Source organism: Dipodomys merriami, unplaced genomic scaffold, assembly GCF_024711535.1.
Source record: "Dipodomys merriami isolate MVZ:Mamm:240054 unplaced genomic scaffold, mDipMer1.0.p SCAF_1, whole genome shotgun sequence".
NCBI lineage: Eukaryota > Metazoa > Chordata > Mammalia > Rodentia > Heteromyidae > Dipodomys > Dipodomys merriami.
The window spans coordinates 115,555,924-115,580,154 of NW_027202270.1; the positions used below are offsets into that span (position 1 = coordinate 115,555,924).

At 40.1% G+C, this 24,231-nt stretch overlaps 1 protein-coding gene across 9 annotated transcripts in view; it reads right to left on the reverse strand.

Annotated features, from left to right (window-relative positions):
- Trim9 (tripartite motif containing 9) overlaps window positions 1-23,827 on the reverse strand; it is a 115,220-nt gene extending 91,393 nt beyond the window's left edge. For 4 of the 9 annotated variants that reach the window (XM_070028119.1, XM_070028091.1, XM_070028154.1 and 1 more), the window contains exon 1: window positions 22,812-23,826. In XM_070028119.1, coding sequence (XP_069884220.1) covers window positions 22,812-23,633 — 822 coding nt within the window. In that variant the 5' untranslated portion in view covers window positions 23,634-23,826. Of the gene's footprint in view, window positions 1-22,811 lie in introns of all 9 variants that reach the window. The other 5 variants (XM_070028102.1, XM_070028083.1, XM_070028110.1 and 2 more) reach the window with 2 other exon arrangements.
- Between the last annotated feature and the right edge of the window lie 404 nt (window positions 23,828-24,231).

Below are 24,231 nucleotides of genomic sequence, written 5' to 3' on the forward strand. Positions count from 1 at the left end.
AACGTGGGTTACAGTTACATAAGTCAGATAAAGAATAGATTTTTTTAACCTTTTTTCTTTTTGTGAAAATACCATACAGAGGGGTTACAATTACACGGGCAAGGTAAGGAGTACATTTCTTATCAAGCATTGCTGCCTCCTCCTTTGTTTCCCCTTCCCATCTCTTCCCCCGTCCCCTCCCCCCCAAGTTGTAAAGTTCATTTTTTGACATATCATTGTTGCAATGGGTCCACCTGTATCCCTATTTAAACGATTTGTTTTTTCCCTTCCCCTCCTCAAATTATACCAACATCAAATACAATGAAAACGGGTTATAACGTGGGGGAGGGACATACAAAGCAACAAAGAAAATATCTTATAAATATATTAGAAACAATAGCAAGAAAAAAAACATTAGAGTCCTTATCTTGGGGTTCATTTCGCTTAACACCAACTTATCTGACCTTTTCTGCTTGTCTCAGACATATACTGGTTATTGCAAATAAGGGAAATCATGGGACCTAGGTTTCTTTGGGTCTGGCTTACTTCACTTAATATAATTTTTCCATGCCTTTCCATTTCCTAACAAATGAGGCAATGTCATTCTTTCTGATGGAGGCAAAGAATTCCATTGTGTATATATACCACATTTTCTTGATCCATTCATCTACTGAGGGGCATCTGGGTTGGTTCCATATCTTAGCTATGGTAAATAATGCTGCAATAAACATAGTTGTGCTGGTAGCTTTAGTATGGTCTTGTTTGTGATCATTTGAGTAAATGCCCAAAAGTTGGGTCGTAGAGGAGCTCTATGTGGAGTCCTTTGAGGAACCTCCATACTACTTTCCAAAGTGGTTGAACAAGTTTACACTCCCACCAACAATGCAGTAGGGTTCCCGTCTGTCCACCTCCCCTCCAGCATCTGTTGTTATTAGAGTTCTTGATTATAGCCATTCTAACTGGGGTTAGTTGGTATCTCAATGTTGTTTTGATTTGCATTTCTTTTATGACTAGGGAGGTTGAGCATTTCTGCATGTGTCTATTAGCTATCCTTCTTTCTTCTTCAGAGAAGTTTCTCTTTAAGTCTTTAGCCCACTTATTTATTGGGCAGTTGCTTCTTTGAAGATTTGTTGTTGGGGGATTTAATTTTTTGAGTTCCAGGCTTATTTTAGAAATGAGACCCTTGTCTGTTGTATGGCTAGTGAAGATCTTCTCCCAATCTGTGGCCTTTCTATTGATCTTCTAGCTATGTCCTTTGCCATGCAGAAGCTCTGCAATTTCATGCAATCCCATTTGTCCAACCTTTCTTTGATTTGTTGTTTCTGGGTCTTTATTAAGAAAATTTCAGCCTGTGCCAAGGAGTCCTAGGGTTTCTTCTATTCCATCCTGTAATGTTTTCAGAGTGTCTGCTTTGAGTTCAAGGTCTTTGATCCATTTGGAGTTGATTCTGGTGCAGGGTGATACATAAGGATCTAGCTTTAGTTTTCTACAAGTGATTAACCAATTTTGCCAGCACCATTTACTGAAGAAGCTGTCTTTCTTCCATTCTATTTTTTTAGCTCCCTTATCAAAGATTAGATGGCTATAGGTCTATAGGTTCATTTCTGGGTTTTCAATTCTATTCCATTGGTCCTGGGGTCTGTTCTTGTGCCAGTACCAAGCTGTTTTGATTACTGTGGCTTTGTAGTAGAGTTTGAAATTTGGTATTGATATTCCTCCAGCACTGTTCTTTCTATTAAGGATCATTTTTGCTATTTGGGGTCTTTTATTGTTCCATATGAATTTTTGGATTGCCTATTCTATTTCCTTGAAAAACTCCCCAATTTTCATGGGGAGTTTTCTTTCTTAACATAGGAGTCATTCAAGCCCCACGACCAAAACAACAACAACAAAAAGGAGTCATGATGTTTTCTCATATTTCATTATACAAGGAGTAGAGGGTAAGAGTAACTCTGAAAATAAGCGATTTATTGCCGGGCGCTGGTGGCTCACGCCTGTAATCCTAGCTACTCAGGAGGCTGAGATCTGAGGATCGCGGTTCAAAGCCAGCCCAGGCAGGAGAGACCGTGAGACTCCTATCTCCAATAAACCACCAGAAAACCGGAAGCGGCGCTGTAGCTCAAGTGGTAGAGCGCTCGCCTTGAGCTGAAGAGCTGAGGGACAGCGCCCAGGCCCAGAGTTCAAGCCCCACGACCGACAAAAAAAAAAAAAAAAAAAAAGCGATTTATTTTTATTTATTATTTTTATTATTTTGGGGGGGGGTCAGTCGTGGGGCTTAAACTCTGGGCTCAAAGCCAGTGCTCTACGGGTTGAGCCACAGTGCCACTTCTGTTTTCCTAATGGTTTATTGGAGATAAGAGTCTCTCTGCCTTTTCTGCCCTGGCTGGCTTTGAACTGTGATTCTTAAATCTCAGCCTCCTGAGTAGCTAGGTTTACAGGCATGAGCCACCCAGCATGATTTATTTTTTTTAATGATCTATTTATTGTTATATTCAATAGATTTATATTATGTAGATATTTAATAGATTATACCTAAGTATCTAAACATGTATTTTTTAAAAAGTAAAATAGGCTATTCAATACATAAAATGAATTGTTTTTAGTGGTAAAGACTTTTTCTTTTAAAAAATACTTAGAGGGCTGGGAAGGTGGTTCTATGGTAGAGTGCTTGCCTTGTATGCATGAGGTCCTGGGTTCAATTCTTCAGCACCACATAAACAGAAAAGGCCGGAAGTGGTGCTGTGGCTCAAGTGGTAGAGTGCTAGCCTTGAGCTGAAGAGCTGAGGGTCAGCACCAAGGCCCAGAGTTCAGGCCCCACAACTGGCAAAAACAAAACAAAACAAAAAAACACAAAACACTTAGAGAACATTTTTTTCTATTGAAATAATGAAAAGGAAAAAGCAGAACACTTCTGGAAATTTTCTAAAATTCACATTTAATATGAAATCAGAATTACTTTTTGAATACCATCGAAGTTTCAATTAATTATGTTTTTTTCATAGGGACTATTTGAATAGTTCTTACTTTCATTTAAGAAAGAAATATTCTCTTTTGAAAATGTATTTTCATTTATACTGTTTGCTCTTAAGAAGCCTTCTCCTTGGGCTAGGAAGGTGGCTTGGTGTTAGAATGCTTGCCTTGAATGCATGAGGCCCTGGGTTCGATTCCTTAGCACCACATAAGCAGAAAAGCCACAAGTGGTACTGTGGCTCAAGTGGTAGAGTGCTAGCCTTGAGCTGAATAGCTGAGGGACAGCACCCAGGCCCAGAGTTCAAGCCCCGTGACCGACAAAAAAAAAAAAAAAAAAAAGAAAAAAGAAAAAAGAAGCCTTCTCCCTAAACTGGTTTACAATATATACAATATGTTTATTATATGTTGATATACTTCGAAATATGCACAAATATGATAAAGATTTAATACTGCACCGACAAAAATCACCAGATAAGCCAGGCACCAGTGGCTTACACGTGATCCTAGCTACTCAGGAGGCTGAGATCTGAGAACCATGGTTCAAAGCCAGCCCGGTAAGAAAGTCCGTTTGACTCTTCTCTCCAATTAATGACCAGAAAACTGGAAGTGGAGCTGTGGCTCAAAGTGCTAAAGTGCTGGCCTTCAGTAGCAAAGCTCAGGGGCAGCGCCCAGGCCCTGAGTTCAAGACATTAGGTATCTTTAGCTTACAAGACAAGATTGGAAGGATAATTCAGAATCAGATTTTATTTTGTTTTTCTTTTCCATATTTATGAAAGAAATTTAAGGAACAAATAATTAAGAAAAAGACAATGCAATGGAAAAATGGGCAAATGACAGTAGAGTCTATTCAATTCAAAACATATGAAAACCTTTGATATTGCAACTCTTTCACACTATTCACCCAGTGGACTAGAAGATATGAAAGGTGAATAATAGCAAGTGCTTATGGGAATGAGGATTGCTGGTAAGGCTCTTTAATGGCACCTCCAATCTGGTAACACAGCTTTGCAGTATATGTAATGGTGGAGGGAATACATAGGTACTCATCACCCAGCAACAACTCTTCTCGGAATGCACCTAACAAATTGCTTGCATGTGTGTGCAGAAGACAAACGCTATCATGTTTATAGCTATGTAACTCACAGTAGCCCAAAACTATGCAAACTACAGAAGGCCTGCCAATGTTAGAATGGATAAATTGTGGAATACTCAAATATAATACTATTTAACAATCAAAACTGAATGATATAAAACTACTTGCAATAATATGAGTGATTCCAACAAATTTAAGGTTGAGCAAAAGAAGCCATGATGCTTTATGATTACATTTATGACGTACAAAATGCAGGCAAAGTTGTCATGCTGTTAGAAATCAGGATACTGGTTACCTTGGCAGGGGTGGGGGTGGAAGTTGCTAAAAGGAAGGGAACATGAGGAGTGTTTCCGGGAGTGATGATTCTGTTTCCTGATTTAGTTCTAATTATACAGTATGATCAGTTCGTGGAAATTCTTGGAGCTATACATTGATGATTTCTACCCTGAAATTTTCTGTGACATATCAGGTTTTTTTTTTCTTTTAACAGCTGCAAACTTAAATAATTTTAGAAAACTTGCAATCTGGCAGTTCCTCCTGTCTGATGTAAAGCTAAAATTTGACAAGCAGTGGTGTGTTGGAGCTGGCTTCTATGGTTTTTCCAATCTCCAAGGTCAATGATCTCAGCAGGTGGCCCAAAATCAGCTGTGGCAAATGCTATAAATCAGAGCCACTGAATAGCAGCAATGACAAGCACAAAACTCCAACTTATCAGTTTCTCCTGCATGAAAAAAGAATCTTGTAATCATTTGAAATGAAAGGAATCTAGCAACTAAAATGAGCAACTCATTACTGCCTTAAGAAATTTGGCACCAAATGGTGGTTCTTACCTGAAAAAAAAATTCCAGGCCAAGTTCATATCCTAACTCAATCCTCAAAATCCCTGTGGTGCACTGTGAGAATTCATAAGCATATTTATCCATTTCATTTTCACTTTTTATCTTTCTCAACCAGATCCTATTTCTCCTTTCAGGAAGCAAACAGTAAAAAAACAAAAAACAAAAAACAAAAAAAACCCAGCTTCTTAATTCCTTTTTTTTTTTTTTGATCAGTCATGGGGCTTGAATTCAGGGCCGGGGCACTGTTCCCGAGCAATTTTACTCAAGGCTCTACACCTTTAAACTGCAGCACCACTTCTGATTTTTGAGTATTTAATTGGAGATAAAGAGTCTCATAGGGACTACTCTTCTGCTTGGGCTGGCTTTAAACTGAGATCTCAGCCTCCTGAGTAGTCGGATTACAGGCGTGAGCCACCTGCACCCAGCTTTTAATTCCCTCTTAATTTCCCAGTATACCCCTTTCTTTCTCTGTAAGAAAATGACAATGTGTGTGATTTGTAGACCAAGGTTATTACTGATTAGCTAGCATGTTGTTTCTTGAAACAGAATAGAGTGGGCAAGTAGTCTCTTCAAAACCAAGCTCACAATGGGCTGGGAAGGTAGCTCAGTGGTAGAGCGCTTGCCTTGCATGCCTGAGGCCCTGGGTTCGATTCCTCAGCACCACATAAGCAAAAAGCCGGAAGTGGCACTGTGGCTCAAGTGGTAGAGTGCTAGCCTTGAGCTGAGGGACAGTGCCCAGGCCCAGAGTTCAGGCCCCACAACTGGACCCCCCCCCAAAAAAAAAGATCACTGAACCTTCCCTATAGCTCTACCAGGTAAAGTCTTCTTGTTACAGACATGATGAAACTGAAGCATAGACAAGTTATGTATCTAAATCAAGACAGTCACACACATAAATAAATAAATTAACGTTTCCTGGCTCCAGATTCATTCACACAATGTACAGCCTCCCCACTGTCTTTTCAAATAATAATATGTACTCAAAAATCAAGTATGACTCCGGGTACCAGAATAGATTTTATCTCCTAGATCTCTTCCCTCTCCCTTTCTTCATCTTCTGTCATTTTGGTTTATCTGGCTACTTGACTTCTTTCATTCCCAGGGGAAGGGTCCTTATACATAGGAAATCAGCTATGAGCACTGTGGCCATTCCCTCCACCCTTTGTGTAGCCCACTATCTATATAGTTACACAGCCATAATGATAACTTAGATTTCTTACAAAAGACTCTCATATATTCATCCTGTCATTTGGCCTTTATATCTGTGGGTCTAAGCAGAAGTTGCCAGCATGATTTAACAGGTAACAATAGCTCACATTAATCAGAACTCATTCTGGCCAGTCTCTGTTCCAAGGGCTTTATGTCTACCATTCTTTTCATTTTCACACTCCTTGGAAGGTAAGTCAATTATGATTTCTGTTTCATAGATGAGAAAACTGAAGCACAGAAGACAAGTAGCTCACCCACTATCCCTCCCCACAAGAAATAAGGCCCATATTTTTAATACTTCCATTGTGCTCCTGCATTGCAGTAGATTCAGGAAAAGAACCCATATCTCATATATTCATATTTCATATGACCAAGATGTAATTTCTTAAGGTTTGAGGTGAAGTGACCATGAGTTGTTGAATTTAAATCTTGACCATAAATCTCAGCTTCAATATGCACAAAGCCTTCTGTTGCATCTTTGGTGAAATGCCCTATTAAATCAAAGAAAAGTTCAGTTTGAAAAAGACAATGATATGGAATCACATAGTAAAATTCACCCTGCAAAGCCTGTTACATTGACAGCTGTTTTATGACTTTGATTTCAATATATTGCAAAGAAGTTCTCAAGAAGTATCTGGGAATGAAGATAGTCACCTACTATTGTCTGAACTGGCCAGTCTCCTTTCTGGGAATATAAAAGTGCTTTGTTCAAATCACAAATCTCTTCTATGGTGTGAACATCTCAGTTGAGAAGCTGAATGAACCTGGGACTCAGTATCTACTAAAGAGTACATGTCTTATCACCAGTACCCTGAACTCAACAAGAGTAAGCCTCAAGGTAGTTACTGTGAGGAAGAATGATCTGAATATAGATCATCTAACTTCCTCACCATGGCTAGCAAAGCTAAAGAACAGTAGAACAGGAAGTACATACTAAAATACCACAAATAAATATGACCCAACTTCTGAAGAAAATTCTGAGATCTAAACAAATACTAAAGGGAATAAAATTTCAACTCCAGCATCTATGCAAATTTTATGCTAACCTTTCAGATATCCTAATTGAATAAGTTCTCTAAGTAACACTCTGGGATTGATAAAGAGTTAAGATATGAAAATAATTTAAACGCTGACCAATGAATAAATAACTAAAGAAACTATAATATGCATATACAACATATATGTGATATGAAAATAATCTAAACATTGACCAATGAACAAATAGCTAAAGAAATTATAATATGCACATATATCATATATGTGTGTGCATGACCACACACATATGCACGCACACTAACAGCCTTGAAAAGAAAGGACAGTCTTTGTGGACTGTTAGCTAGACCATTGCCTACACCTGGAATACACTATGTTTATGCTAATTGAAATAAGTATGACACAGAAAGAAAAATACTGTACCATTTTATCTATATGTGCAACAAGAAAAAGTCAAACATGCACAGACAGAAAATAAAATAGAGGTTACAACAGTGGAGAAAATTAGAAGAAATAAGTCAAAAGACATAAAATAGCAGCTGGAGATGATGAACCAGGTTTGAGAGCTAACATACAACATGAAAACCATCATTGATAAAGCTGTACAGTAGTTATACAGTTGCTAGGTTAATCTGCTTCACTAGGGTAACTAGCTCTCTGTATCCCACAACATCATGTTGTAAACTTTAAATGTTCACAATCTGAAAAATAAATAAAATTTTGAGTCAATTTTGATGGCTATTTCCCAATAACCTTTGTACACATAGTTTTAGAAACCTTAGTAATTTACAATAACTGAAGAGCTATAATAACTGAAAAATAAATAATTTAAATAATAAATTGATGGCTTTGTTCTCATAAAAGTAAACAGAAGACTTAATGGAGTGAAACTATAACATAATTGAGCTCTTTGGCTCCACTCAGAAGAGAGTAGCTGGCTAGTCTTTGGCCAACTTCCAAATTAGCTTATAAACTTCTACCTCCTAATTTATTTCTCTCTACATTACACATGAAATTCATAAATTATTCTTTATTTTATGTCCTCTATGTAGGCAGAACATCTAGGTTCTACTAAATATCAGTTCTAAGCCAGGAATGTGGTGCACATCATTTAAAGGTTGAAGCAGAAAGATCACAAGTTCATGGCCAGCCTTGGTAAATCACCTGCCTAGTATGCCCAAGACTCTAGGTTCTCCAGTAACAGCCCCATAGACATACACACACACACCCGTACCCCCCACACCACACACACACACACACACACACACACACACACACACACACACACAATCAGCTGTTTAATTTCAGTGGATTCTGCGTGTGCATGCACACACACACGTGTGTATGGGGGGGGGTACTGGGCATCATGCTTGAAGAGGTTGGCTTACCTTTTTGTTGGTTATTTTGGAGATCATAGTATAGCAAACTTTTCTGCCTGGTCTGGCTTTGAACTATGATCTTCTGGATCTCAACCTTCTGAGTAACAAGGATTCTAGGCATGAGCCACCCATGCCCAGCTTGTCAATATATCCTCAGCTGTATTTAGTTTAATCATTTTATTACATTTTTCAAAAGAAGAGAGTTATGAAAGAGTACATTTGATACAACCTAGATGTCATGCTGTAATCTTAGTTTAACATTGCAAGTTATTGGCCAAGTACATCACAATAATCTACTGTTGGGATCAGTGCCAGCCCTAACACTGCTACACACAAGATATGATATGAGGAGCTGTCAACACAGGGACCTTCAGTGGGAATAAAGCCAGGGCTTGGAAGGCTGGTATCTGGCTAAAGATGGAAGGCATGTAAGCCACAGTGACTAGGCAGGCAGACTCCCCAGAAGTTTCTGGTCAGAAGCTGATTGAGCACACTGGACACAAACTGGTGTGAACAAGACACACAGCTGACCAAGAAGTATTGCAGAATAGACTTGGGGTGTAGCTCAGTGATAGAACACTTGTCTAGTATGCTTGAGGCCCTCAATTCAATTCCTAGCACTGCAGGAAACAAAGCAAAATACATCAACAACAATAAAAACCGTCCCCAAAAAGTTTCCAGAAAAAAAAAAGATTATATATTGGGAGCAAAACTGGGTTTACAAACAGGAAAGCAGAAGATTCACAGTAGAGCACAGGGAGACAAGAGGAAGAATGGAGTGGTGGTCAGAGATTGGCTTGTTGGGCAAAGGTAATGCCAAAGTTAAAGTAAAAAACGGATATATTCTTTATATCGAAGGAACATCAATTCAATAATAGAGACATATATAAAGTTAAAGTAAAAAATGGATATATTCTTTATATCGAAGGAACATCAATTCAATAATAGAGACATATATAAATTCTCCTTGAAGAAAGAAAACAGGTTAAGGTAAACCTTGATAGCTGTAGAAATGGAGTATAGAGGAAAAAGGCACTTGTAATTATGGATATCTGGAGTAATGGGAGAGTCCCCCAAAGGAAGAAAGCTGTTTCAATTGAGCTTCATTAAACAGGCCTACACAGAGATGTGATGTATGCACATGCACATACACACACAAATATAGAAGCACTTAAAAGTACACTCTTGGATGTTCATAATTCTTTAACAAATGCTTTTTGGCAAGATGTATTGTGTCACTTTGATAATTTAATGAACTTATTTTTAATCAATTTATTTTTTGACTTAAGAGAGACTTGGACAAATGATCTTTAAAATTCAAGATTTTGATTCCATCAATTTGTAGCTCCAAATGAGGGAAAGAGCCTACCATTTGACACCATAAAGTAGCTTTTCAAATACCACGATGATAACCTAAAGCTAGCAGAAACCAACCACTGGAATGTCATACAGCATTTTAAGGATGTGAGCTTCACAAAATCAGGAGTTATGGAACTGGGATAATGAAGAGGAACAGCCTCAGTACTCAGGCATTGCACTGTATTCGTCTTCTGTTTTCGGATTTTTTTATATCTCCAATTTGTCAGAGCTAATTTGGACAGAAATTTGTGTGGGTTTGAAGTATTTAATTTGTGGTCTTTGGTTTTGAAATTATATTAGTTTTGAAATTACACTCTTACCTGACCCCACTGTTAAGATGCTTGCACTCTTTAGTTCTTATTCAGAAAAGGAAGAAGAGGAAACAAATGGGAGCAAGACCATCTCTAGACATGCTGAATGGGAGGGAGGTAGTTGTATGTTGACTGGGGACAGCAGTGAGCTTTATACATTAGATTCAATGCAAAATGTTTGGTGAATGGCTATTTGCTTCATTTAAAAATGGCTACTGGAAATACATTTTAACCAAAATAGTATTCACTGTGGTACAATTGAGAAGAGTGTGGGCTTGTGTATTAAATAAATTGATCTAGGCTTAAGCTCTATCTTTTTCAAGCATGAGATTCTAGGCAATAACTTAACTTCTCTGAAAGAATGTTAGCAATTTAACATGTTGTGTTAGAATCAAATAATGAATATGATGTGAATAAGAATGAAGTATGTGCCAGGCGCCAGTGGCTCACGCCTATAATCCTAGCTACTCAGGAGGCTGAGATCTGAGGATCGCAGTTCAAAGCCAGCCCAGACAAGAAAGTCTGTGAGACTGTTATCTCCAATTAACCACCAGAAAACCAGAAATGGCGCTGTAGCTTAAGGGGTAGAGTGCTCGCCTTGAGCTGAAGGGCTGAGGAATAGCCCCTAGGCCCAGAGTTCAAGCCCCATGACCAACCAAAAAAAAAAAAAGAATGAAGTATGTTACTAATGCTAGAATTTTTCTCTGTAGATTAACAGAATTCAGAAATTTGTGGAAATATTTGTGCAGCAATTTGCTAAGGAATACCAATAGATTTTTTTTTCTTTTCTTTTTTTTTGGTCGGTCATGGGGTCTGAACTCTGGGCCTGGGCACTGTCCCTCAGCTCTTCAACTCAAGGCGAGTGCTCTACCACTTGAGCCACAGTACCACTTCTGGCTTTTTCTGTTTATGTGGTACTGAGGAATCAAACCTGGGGCCTCATGCATGCAAGGCAAGCAGTCTACACTGAGCCACCTTCCCAGCCCTACCAATAGATTTTGTATCTTGTACCAGGACCTTACTACTACTTCAGGCTTTTCCACTTTTTTTTTCTTTTTCCCCCCCATATATTTAGAAATACGTAGTGATAAAACAATCAAAATCCCACTTTGGAAAGCAGTATGGAGGTTCCTCAAAAGACTCCACATAGAGGTCCCTTATGACCCAGCAATCCCACTTTTGGGCATTTACCCAAATGTTCACAAACAAGACCACACTAAAGCTACCAGCACAACTATGTTTATTGCAGCATTATTTACTATAACTAAGATATGGAACCAACCCAGATGCCCCTCGGTAGATGAATGGATCAAGAAAATGTGGTATATATACACAATGGAATTCTATGCCTCCATCAGAAAGAATGACATTGCCCCATTTGTTGGGAAATGGAAAGGCATGGAAAAATTATATTAAGTGAAGTAAGCCAGGCCCAAAGAAACATAGGTCCCATGGTTTCCCCTATTTGCAGTATCTAGTATATGTCTGAGTCAAGCAGAAAAAGTCAGATAAGTTGATGTTAGAGAAATGAACCCTAAGATACGTATTCAAATTTTTTTTCTTTCATGTGATTGTTTCTAACACATTTATAACATTATTTCTTTGTTGCTTTGTATGTCCCTCCCCCACAGTATAATCCCTGCTTTCACTGTATTTGATGTCGGTATAATTTGTGGAGGGGAAGGGGAAAAACAAATCATTTAAATAGGGATACAGGTGGACCCATTGCAACAATGAGATGTACAAGTCGTTATGTCGAAACAAACTTTACAACTTTGGTGCGGGGGGGGGGGGTAGAGGGGACGATTGGGTGGGGGGGCTGGGTGAGGATGGGACGGGAAGGGGAAACAAAGGAGGAGGCTACAATGCTTGATAAGAAATGTACTCATTATCTTTCCCATGTAATTGTAACCCCCCTGTACAGTATTTTCACAACTAAAATAATAATAATAATATTAGTGATTATAAATGTGTCATTTTTGGACCCTAAGAGAACAGGTCACATTCTATACTACATTGAGCTTGTTGAAGCCAGCCTAGAAAATTCTGCTCATAAAAGTCTCAGTTTGGGGGCTGGGAAGGTGACTCAGTGGTAGAGTGCTTGCCTTGCATGCATGAGGCCCTGGGTTTGATTCCTCAGCACCACATAAGCAGAAAAAGCTGGAAGTGGTGTTGTGGCTCAAGTGGTAGAGTGCTAGCCTTGAGCTGAAGAGCTGAGGGATAGAGCCCAGGCCCAGAGTTCTGGCCCATGACCGACAAAAAAATAAATAAATAAAATAAAAGTCTCAATTTTATTTATTTATTTATTTATTTTTGGTCAGTTGTGGGGCTTGAATTCTGGGCTTGGGCACTGTTCCTAAGCTCTTCAGCTCAAGGCTAGTGCCCTATCATTTTGAGCCACAGCACCACTTCCAGTTTTCTGGTGGTTAATTGGAGATAAGAGTCTCATGGACTTTCTTGCCCAAGGTGGCTTTGAACAGTGATCCTCAGTTCTCAGCATCCTGAATAGCTGGAATTACAGGCGTAAGCCACTGGTGCCTGGCTTAAAGTCTCAATATTTTATATTTCTTGATCTTCAAAGTAGAAAATAGAGAAATGTTTATGTACTACCAAATAGGTATTCAGTAAATTTTATTTAATACTGAATATGATTATGTTCCTTAATGGCAGAAGGTAGTTAGATAACACAGGTAGCTTATAAACATTATGCTTCTGCATACCACATTGGTTATGTGTTGAAAGCTATTTATTACATTTCCTTCTTAAGTCTTCCCAGATGATTGATGGTTAATAAAATCAATAATAACTACTTGTTAGAAGCACCATAGATTTATCTATGCCATATAAAATTTATTAGACCAGATGGAAGTCAAAGTTTACATTTGACTTTATGTGACTAATGTTCTTGGGATGACATTTCATAGGTGAGATAGGACACTGGCAGGGCACAGCAATACCATTTTATCAGTTTCATAAACTGCGTGGAGTGGTGATGGCACAGATACAATCAGAAGTACCAAATATTGAAAAATCTGCTGTTGGCTATTTACATGAATGAGAAAAAACTAAAGTACGAGCCATCAAAAAACATAGATCATGTTATCAAGTCATTTTGGTTTGTCTTTGGACAAGCTGTATTTACAGTTAGGTCTGTAAGTATCTATACCACATATCATATACATATATATATATGTTTCTGTGTGTGTATATACATATATATGTATATATATATACATATATATATATATATATATATATTTGACTGTCCTAGATTTTGCTTCCTACAAAATCACAAAGCCCATTATAAAAATTGGCTCTAGGTAGAAACTGTTTAATCCTCCCCTATTCACACTTACTCCTCTCTGCAAGCTGCTTTGTTCAGAGAAAGGAAAATGTTTTAATGGGCACACATGGCAGGTTAAAGCAGAGTTATCCCCGATTAGGCTTTTCCTGGAGCACAGAGCAGTGACAAATACTTGGTGTCAGTAACTTCTTAAAATGTAGTCTGCAGGCAAAATAAGAGTCAAGAGAACTGAACAGAAATCTCAACAAAGCAGAACTGTTGCTAAGTGGATAAACAGTCAGTTTCACATGCAAAAATATACAGTAGATGAGAACTGATCAACTATGTGTATGGGCTATCAACAGAAGGTGGTTATTCTCACAACTAAGAATAATGTTTAGCATTCTCTTTCCAAAGCTAAATCTTTAGAGAACAGTTTCCTCTTTGATCAGAGATGTTAGAAAAAAAAAAACCCAAACCATTCAGTTCTAGTTTTATGCAAGTGTCTTAGTCTGTTTTTTTTTTAACATTAAGTTTATAGTTTATTTTACTCTTAGTCTGTTTTGTGCTGCTGTAAAGAATACCAGATTGGACATTTTACAATGAGCAGAAATTGTTTTGACTCAGAGTTCTTGAGGCTAACAAGACCAAGATGGAAGAGCCACATCTGGCGAGGACCGTCTACTGCATCCTAACGTGATAGATTACATTGCATGGGCAAGAGGGAAAAAGAAAGGGGGCCACATTCATCTTCTCACGAGGAACCTTCTTTCCCTAGAAGTAATCTTAACACATACATTAATCTGCACAGGGGCTGATCACTTCTTAAGGGTCTTGCCTTTCAATACTCTTGTATTGGGGATGAAGCTTCAAACTTAAGAACTTTGGGGGACACCTTAAAACCATAGCAGCAAGGCATGGGAAAAGGAATTCTGGTTAGCCAGCTTAAATCCATTCCTAATTAATAGCCCTTTCCAATTCACACATTCTGTTCTTTCACATTTATGATGAAACACAGGCCAATTATCTATTCTTGAATGATTACTCATGTTTCATTTGAGCCAGACAGGTATAAAGGTACAAGGAAAAAATTGATGGTAAACACAGTGCAGCTATCTACACTACCTACAGGTTTAAACATATTTTTGTGTTTTCCAAAATGAACTTATAAATATTTCAGATCTGTAGAAATAGATACTTAAAATGCATACATAATTTTATCTTTAAATTTTATTTTTATGTTACTTTTGGAAATTTTAAGGTGCATTGTTTTATTAAAGGAGGACAACAGAAGTTGGATGTTGTGGTACTCCCTGTAATCCTAGCACTTGGGAGGTTGTACAAGAAGATTCTGAATTTGACATGAGTCTACATTATAAAAAAAAAATTTTCGCCGGGCGCTGGTGGCTCACGCCTGTAATCCTAGCTACTCAGGAGGCTGAGATCTGAGGATCTCGGTTCAAAGCCAGCCCGGGCAGGAAAGACCGCGAGACTCCTATCTCCAATAAACCACCAGAAAACCGGAAGTGGTGCTGTAGCTCAAGTGGTAGAGCGCTCGCCTTGAGCTGAAGAGCTGAGGGACAGCGCCCAGGCCCAGAGTTCAAGCCCACGACCGACAAAAAAAAAAAAAAAAAAAAAAAAAAAAAAAAAAAAAAATTTTCAAGGCTGGTCTTCGCTTTATAGTGAGATCTCAAGAAACTAAACCCCAAACTAAACAAAACCAAAGTGGACAATGACTCCATGGATGAGCTGAGAGACCCTTACTGCTTATATATGTGACCTCATCCTGGTCCTCTCATTTGATGATCTGGTTTATGGAATATTCAATGTATTTGTATCTCCTTTCCCCCCACCCCATATTTTCCTCTTTAAATTTGTCCTTTTACAAGAAAACTTAGGAGAAAAATGCCTTTAAGCTTCTTAACAATTTTCATTCACGAGAAATAAAGGAATATAGCTGTTATAGCACTGTAATTTATAATCCCCCAAGATTCTGCTCTGTAAGTCACATATTTCCTGGGTGTGTTGGCAGGTAGGACAGAACATCGATATAATGCATGAATTCTGGAATCAGTCAGCCTGGATTCAAATTCTGCTACTTACAACTATTTATGACTTTATAACCTCTCTGTGCTTTGGGTTTACATTGAAAGATGTATTAATTATAAGGTTTAAATGAGAAAATGCTTAAATGATTTAGAACAGTATGTGGCTAGTAGTTAGTTTTTGGTACATTTTAATATTAAAGTATTAAATGCAGTTTTCAAATTTAATCATTACAATCTGGCTAATGTATGAAATTTAAAATGTTGGAATTATATTGGTAATTATATCTTCCTCTTCCTGATTCTTTTCTTCATTTCACCAGTCTTTATTATCTACAGTAGTCCAGAAATGAGAGAAACAAAGATACATAAGAGACAGTCTGTGGTATTGAGTTACTAGAGCACAGTGGAAAATTCTAACATAAACAATTGTAAGTGAAGGTTGGTTTGTGTTTGAATCTGGATAGAGGAGCTGTGGGGAGGAGGTAGATAGACAATGAGGCTGGCAAGGTAATTTGGAACCAAATCTTGAATGTGTAAAGGACTGAGACTAGGTCTGTCTGAGACACTGGATTTGGGTACAACAGAAGTCAAAAATCATGGAGTAGATGAGTAGAAGAGGATACAAGCCAATGATGTTTATTTATTCAAGACAAGAAATTCAAGAATAGTTTTCTTGCTTCTTCAACTTAAAAATGAATAAGCCAAAATGAAGACAAGTCTCTCTCTACAGTGAACAAACATTGTCTACAGTTAAAGCCATCTGGGATGGAGGCAGCTTGTGGCTACAGCAGGATGAACACAGCATCAGGTTCCAGATGTGCTGGCTGGTCTGATGCAAACCTGTTGAAGCTGGCTCACCTGAGCTAGGCTTGGCAAGGTTTGTTAGTGGGAATCTGAAAATGTGGTCTAAGAAAGGAATAGAAGACAAGTTGGTGGACAAGAAAATGGGCTAGTACCCTTAGGGGAGGAACCCAAAGGTGTAACTTCTCTAAACATATAAAATACTGCTTATCAAAATGAGTTCCAAGAAATAAAAACATGTTTTATGTTGTCAGTAGTGGTAGCAGGTTTTTTGCTTTGGGATTTTTTCTCCTCTTAGAAGGCATAAAGGGGAATGCAGAAAGGGAAAGAGGAAGAGGGAACAAATGCAATCATGCTATTGAGTATATATCATGTGCAAAATAACTTATGTAACTTGTGGGCAGTGATGGGAAGGAGAAACGAAGAAAGTAAAGGAAGGGGTGACATTGTCAAAAAAATATATATCCATTACCTGACTTTAGAAACTGGTAGCCCTTCTGTACAACACCTTAATAATAACAATAAAATTATATTTAAACTAAAAAAGACAGGCTAGTTCTTCTGGACAATGTCTAGATGGGGGATATGCTGGACAAAGGGAAGACTTACATCCCAAGCAGGACAGTGTAAGCATAGATAAAACATATATAATAAAAATAATTTTTTAAAAGCATAGATAAAAGATACATGATCAAATAATGTACCGTGATGGAAACTATAAGAAGTATGTTTTGAGTGGAGGGCTCCCAAAATTATTCAGCAAGGAAAAATTTGTGGAATAAATTCTAACCTAGAGTATAGGTTAAAACAAAATAAATTCTTGAGTGTTTACACAGCTCTTCAGAGGTTTCTTGCCTTTGGAAACAAACAAAATTGATTACTTTCAGAAAGTTGATTACAGATCCACCCTGTCCAGCCTATTATCCAGAAAAGTAACATTGGAAAAATATATTGAATAAGAGTTGTTTTAAATAAAAATTACCTTAAGACTGTCATGTAACTAAAAATAGTTGAAGAAATCAGCAAATAGATCAGTGAAGGCCACCAGTGGTAAATAGGTAGTTAACATTAATTCATTAAATAACATGATTTCTTCTTTATTAAAGCAAAACTGCCTATTTTATTTATAGGACTAGTATGTACTTTTCTAGGTAAGCATAATACTCCAGCAATAATGTCTAGCATTAATAACATTTGGAATCTTGATAGGAGTGAGAAATTAAATTAAATTCTTATAATTTACTGAGCTTTGCAGATTGTTACAGAAGCATAATTGTGTCCAAGCTGACTGATAGTGAACTTAGTCTCTGGCTTCCCAGTCTTTGGACTTTGTTTCACCTCCCATGAAATCCTCTGTGATTAACTACTTGAGTTTCTATTCTTTACTATGATTTTTAAGTGATTATTTAGAATTATTTAGTTAAACCTTTAGCATGGAATGAGTTTTACCCTCCTCTGAATGCCAAAGTTATAGGTTGAGCATCTCTACCATGAAAATCTGAAAGGCTCCAAGATCCAAAGTGTTTTCAGTGTACATGTCACAAATGAAAAATTTCACACCTGATTTTATGTGATGAGTTCCAGTCAGAACACTGATACACTAAAAATATTGTATGAAATCACCTTCAGACTATGTGAATAAGTATATATGAAAGGTAAATGAGTTCCATGTTTGGGTTGGGTCTTATCTGCCAAGATAACTTGTTATTTATGTAAAAATGTTCCCCAACCCCAAATTCTGAAAACATTCTGGCCTCAAGTATTTCAGATGAGGGTTACCCAAACCTGTATACACATACTGAAACTTCATTTACATATCTAGGTGAAGAAAAACTCAGGTATTATATTGCTGGTAAGAATAACTTCCACCTGTACATTATTTGTAATTATCTGGTAGCAGATGACAATGAAGATATTTTTACAGTGCTATTTGGCCTGCAATTATATTTAATAGCATCATTTAATTCCATATATAGGAAAAACAATTACAGCTATTTCAAGGTGATATCAATATATTTACTGGAGAATTTGAAAGCAATAGAGTCATCAGTGACCATGTTAGCTTTCTTATGAAAAAGCAAATTTGTTTGCTTAATAGACCTTGGTGTGATATTCATATTCTTGGAAACTAATCCAACTGAGTATTCTCTCTGCCCCAATGAGCACAAGGGCCACCTTCTTTGAAGCCACTTTTCAGAGCTATTGTGAACTACACACTTTATACTCTGAAAAGAGAAAGTAAAGTGTTCTCTAATGGGGAGGGATGAGATTTTCGTATACTTTTTATTAACCAGTAAGACATTCACTTTTGTTTTACATCAACAGTTCACAGCTATGCTAAATGAAGATCAGAAAATTATAAACATTTAAACAATTTTCTCGAAACACTTTCATAACTGCAGGTATAAATGGTTTCCATGGTTGTGGTGGGTGGGAAACACATGGTGTGGGTGGGAAACACAAAAAGGTATGAAACTTGTCTAGTCCAGGGAGTAACTTAGCCATGTCAGTTCTGAAACCTAGCCCTCCCAGCATCTAGCTCTTTCACTGTGTCTGGGTATAGAGGGGAATAATTTTCTTCTCTGTAACATCCTCCTTAAAATGTGTGTTTACATTACACACAGAATATTCTGATTGTGCTACAGGAGAATTAAAAGAATTTTTTTTAAACTGGACATAGACTACCTCTTATACCATAGGATAGTAAATGGATAGTAAAAAGGAAATGCAGGTTTACAACGTTGGTGGGGGGGAAGGGGGGGAGGACTGGTGGGGGTGGGGTGGAGGGGAGGCTGGGAAGGGATGTGAAGGGTAAACAAAGGAGGAGGCTGCAATGCTTGAAAAGAAATGTACCCATTATCCTGCCCATGTAATTGTAACCCCTCTGTACAGTATGTTCACAAAAAAAATAAAATAAATAAAATGAAAAAAAAATAAAAAGGAAATGCAAATCTTCTAAACAGCTTCAACATAAAGGAATCATTACAATATATTACTGACCCAGGGATTGATAAAAATACATCAAGAATTCAACAATAATGTTAGAATTCAGAAATGTAAACTGCTTAAGATCATAAAGTGACAGTAGTAATTACAACTGCCTATTTGTAAATCCTAAAAATGTAACTCTTTGTTATCAGCCTGAGTTGAATAAAGAACTATAGCAAATACTAGTACTAAAATCTGCTGCTGGATATTTGTAAGGCCATCTCATATATTATTATTTTTCCTGGATTTTGAAGGTCATAAATAATCTAAAAATTTTAAATCAGCTGACAAAATTAAGATACATTTTAACCAGTTGTTTTTAAGACTAGTTAACAATATACAGCAGCCATATTTCCTTGAATGGGAAAGATGATGATGTATACCTAAGAGAATGCTAGTCACAAGATTTTTTTCATCTAGAAATGATTAATATGGTAGAATGTTAATAAAACTTTCAGGTCTCCTAACAGTCTGTGTTGATAACTAACTGCCCAACCTTGGGAGAACTAAGTAGAATTCTTGGTTCTCTTTTATTGTGAAGGGCATAGAAATTCTAGTCCATACACTTTTGTAGTGATATTATTAATTATAATTAATTATTAATTAAAATATAGACTGTAGAGAAAATGGGGTGTTAACACAGTGATTGCCTTATTAAGGAAATAAGGCTGGGAAATAAAGTTTGTTGTTCATCTGGCAGATGACAACTGAATATTCAAACCTGCCATCTTTCTGCCTTACTTCTTCTAGGCAGTTTAATTATTCTGCTATAAGTAAACTGAACAAAAATGAGGTCTACTTACTTTGGGAAAATGTGAGAAAATGGGGAGATCTAATAGTCATATAGCCATCTTATGGAATATGTCTGCGTTTTAATATTATTCTTTTTAGTCAGACATCGAAAGTTCAACCCTGTCAACCCTACAGTATTTACTCATAACTAGCATTATTGGTAAAACAAATGAATTAATATCTCAAGCCTCATGGGGTTGAAAGGTGCCTTTTGATCTTAATGGATAAAGTATAGGTTTTTTACACTGTGGTTTGATCATCCTAATTAGTATGTAGTACTAAGCACTTCACTTTGACAAAGTGATTAATTTCTCAGACACTTTTGAATGCAAAGACTATAGTTAGCAGTTGGAGAGTAAAATCATAATATGAAGAAAAATTGTGAACTAAAGTTTTGCAAACTTTCAAAAATGTCATTGTTCATTTTGTTTTGTTTTTTTTTAAGTGTTGTATGGTTAGTAGACTTAAATACATACCAAAGGAAGGCCCCAGCTGTGGTAATATAGTATACTAGATTATAAAGGAAAATACAAGTGACTGGAAACATGGATCACATTTAATGGGGACAGAGTTGAGAAAACCTCCAGTGATTGATTAAAATAGTGACACTCTTCCCTTCTTTTGTCTTGGAATAAATCATCACTGTTACTGCCTTAACCCCAGGGTTAGCATCCCTCAAAGCTAGCCTTTCTGGGCTCCACGGAGTGCTGGGAAACTCTTCCTGGGCCACATCAGAGGCTTGTACATCACCTTCACTGCCTCATTTTTGGGTATAAACTCAGTGATGTAAAGCTAATTTCTTGACAATAATCCCAGCCTCTACCCTGCTCTCCACACTTCCAGCTAAGTGGATTATTTAAAAAGTCAGCTGGGTGCCTGTAGTCCTAGCTACTCAGGATGCTGAGATCTGAGGGTTGTGGTTCAAAGCCAGACAGGGCATGCAAATCTGTGAGACTCTTATCTCCCATTAACCACCAGAAAAACAGAAGTAGAGCTGTGATTCAAAGTGGTAGAGCACTAGCCTGGGGTGGAAAAGCTCAAGGACAGTGCCCAGGCCCTGAGTTCAAGTCCCAAACTGACAAAAAATAAAAAGTCATAGTTAAATTTCAGCACATCATAGCAGAGAGTTTTCCTTCTTTCTAAGCAATCTAGGTATCATACTATAAAGATCTCTTTCTTCATGAAGCTTCTATCCTTCAGGTGGAAGTGGGAAACAGATAAATACAAAAATAACATAAAGCTGGGTTCCTGTGTAGTTCATGCCTGTAATCCTACCAATTTAGGAGGCTGAGATTTTAAGATTGAGACTCAAAGCCAGCCTAGGCAGGAAAGCCAGAAGTGGAGCTGTGGCTCAAGTGGTAGAGTGATAGCCTTGAGCAAAAATGCTCAGGAACAAGGTCCAGGTCCTGAGTTTGATCCCCAGGATAAACACATAAACACACACACACACACACAGTAACATGGTGATTCACATATGTGGTATTATTTCAGAATGATACAAAATAAAGCAGGGCTGACCTAGAGGATGTCTGAGGAAAGATGGTGACCACTGCCACCAGCCAAGTAGCCTCAATCCAGATTGCTCAGCTCTGAGCACAGACGGGAAGAAGCCAGGTGAGGATGCCACTTTGACCTAAGCATTGGGAAAGATTTAGACTTCCCCAATAATGAAAGCAACAATCAATGCAAAGGCCCTAGGGCAGAAAGATGTCTGGTTTTGCTTGAGCCAAGAGGCATAGTGTAGCTGGAACAGAGGGAATGAGTGGGAGTCAAAGAGGTCTCCGAGGAGGCTGAACGCGCACAGAACTGGTCTGAAAAATGCATAGAGCTAAGATTTTGAGCAGAGGAGGGGCATGACTTCAAATGATATGAAAAACACTTTTGACCAGCTGTGGTGGAAACCTTATCAAACAGACCACAAAGGTAAATCCAGTAACAAGTGTCCCAAAGTTTGCACATACAACTATTGAAGGAATTAAAAGGTTGAATCCTGAAAGCCTGGAGGTGTGGATGAATGAAAGCCTACTTGGCTTTCAAACAGGAACAGCACCGAAAACTCTAGCCCTGCCACTCAGATCCGCTTCTGGGAGGGTCAAGCCTGGAGCCTGCATGCCACGTTGCTATGGCGACCACAGGACGACCCCCCCCCCTCGGGCCCCCTCCACACTCATGAGCCTTAGGCACTCCAACCTGTGTGGCCTCTGCTGGGAGCACCAGGCCTGGCCCAGTTCAAGCTCATCAGCATTCTGCCCATAGCAACACCGCGTCCGCCAATCCAGCAGCGACCGCCCCCTGCAGTCTGCGCGACCCCACCTCCCCGCCCGCCCCCTCCACGGGGGGGATTCAGTCCCGAGGGGCCTTGAAGCTCGCCTGGCAGCCTTCAACACTGGCGCGGCTCTGCCCAGCAACGCCAGCGTTTTGCCCACATTCTGTTTGGCGGCGGCCCTGGGCTGCAGACCCGCCGCGTGGAAGGGGCGCTTGCTCTGTGCTCAGCCCTCACAGGCAGCACCCCCCCCCCCCGCACCAGGAGGAGGCGGCTCCCCCTAAGGCATCCCTGCAACAACTCCCTGGGAGACATTCAACTTTCCTATTCCCCGAGGCTTCCTGCAATGCACCAGAGCCAGGAAGGCGGACTTGGATGGCACCTGCATTGCGCCCCCGCTGGGAAAGGGGAAGGGAGGGGAGGAGGGACTCTCTGGTGCAAAAGTGAGGATCCAAGTGAGTTGCGGGGGGCGGAGGGGGGGGCGGACGCTTCCACAAAACTCACCTTGTGCAGTTTCCACATAGCCCCGAGGGCCTTGACTTCGTGGCTGGAGTGTTTGCCCTCTTCCAAGCACTGGTAGCACACGGGCATTTTGCACTGCACGCAGTACATGCTGTGGTTCTCCAGCTCGTGGTCGGTGCAGGTGGACACCTTGCGCGGGCTCAGCCGTCGGCTCACGCGGCCCTGGGCCGGCGGCACCAGACGATGCTTGGCTAGAGGCCCCCGGGGTGGGTGGCAGCGCAGGCGACAAGGATCGCAGTAGAAGACGTCGCACTGTTCGCACATGACCGTGGCCTCCTTGGGCGCCTTCTCGCAGAGCTGGCACTTGAGGGCCGCGGCTTTGCTCTGTTGGTAACGGTCGATCACCCCTTCCAGGACGCGGTTCTTGGGAAAGCCGCGGAGCCCCCGGTCATCCAGGATGAGGCTGCGGTGGCACTGGGGGCAGGTGATACAGGAGTTCCGAGGCACCGGGGCCAAGGCCGGTGACAGGTGGGTGGGCGGTGGTGGCATGGCTGGCGGAAACACGCGGACGCCGTTGGGAGACTTCTGGCAGGGGGTAGTGGGAGCGCTGGCGAAGCCCCCGTAAGAACCGTAGCCGCTGTCCGCCTCGCTGTACAGGCTCATCTTGTCCAGGTCCAAATAGTCATAGTCGGAGACCCCCGAGCCCGAGGCCCTGCGACTCTGGGGAGATTCGGATTCCGGGGTCTGTACCAGGATGTTGCGGGCGCACGCCTGACATAAATTGTGCGAGCAGGGCAAGATGATGGGCTCCCGATAGAAGGAGCCACACACGGGGCATTTTAACTCCTCTTCCATCTCTTCCATGAGGACTGTGGCTGGAAGCTGAGGCTGCAAGCAGCGAACGCCTGAGCTGGTGAGGTGGCCGGAGGGCCGGTCGTGTCCACCACAGTCGCTGCCGCCTTCCCGCGTCTCCTCTAGGCGCGGACTCCGGGAGGCTCCAGCTCTGAGAGCCTCGGAGCTGCCGCGCTGTGCTCCGCTCCCGGGCCGCCCACTTCTGCCCTCTTAGTCCCGCCCAGCCTGGCATCCGAGGCTCATTGGATGACGGGCGAGAGAGCAGAGCTCTCATTGGCCATTTGCCCTGTCTGTCTCCTCTCTCTGCAGGCCACGGTGGGGCGCGGGGTGGTGGTGGTGGTGAAGACGGAGGCTGAGCGCAATCTTCTCTGGCGGCTGCAGGATCTTGGGAGGGGGCTGGTGCGCGGGGGCTAGGGGAGTCGGGAAGGCGGAATTAGGCGGGATGACTCATTCCTCTCCCTGCTTCCTTCCGACCCCGGGTATAGTCAACTTCGGAGCCGAGGGTGTGCGAGCCCCCCCCCCTTCCTCGCTGCGAGGGGGCTGGCGCCTGTGCGCCAGCAGTTTGCATTTGGTTGGCAGCTCTGTTCTGCGCGGCGACCCGCCGTCGACG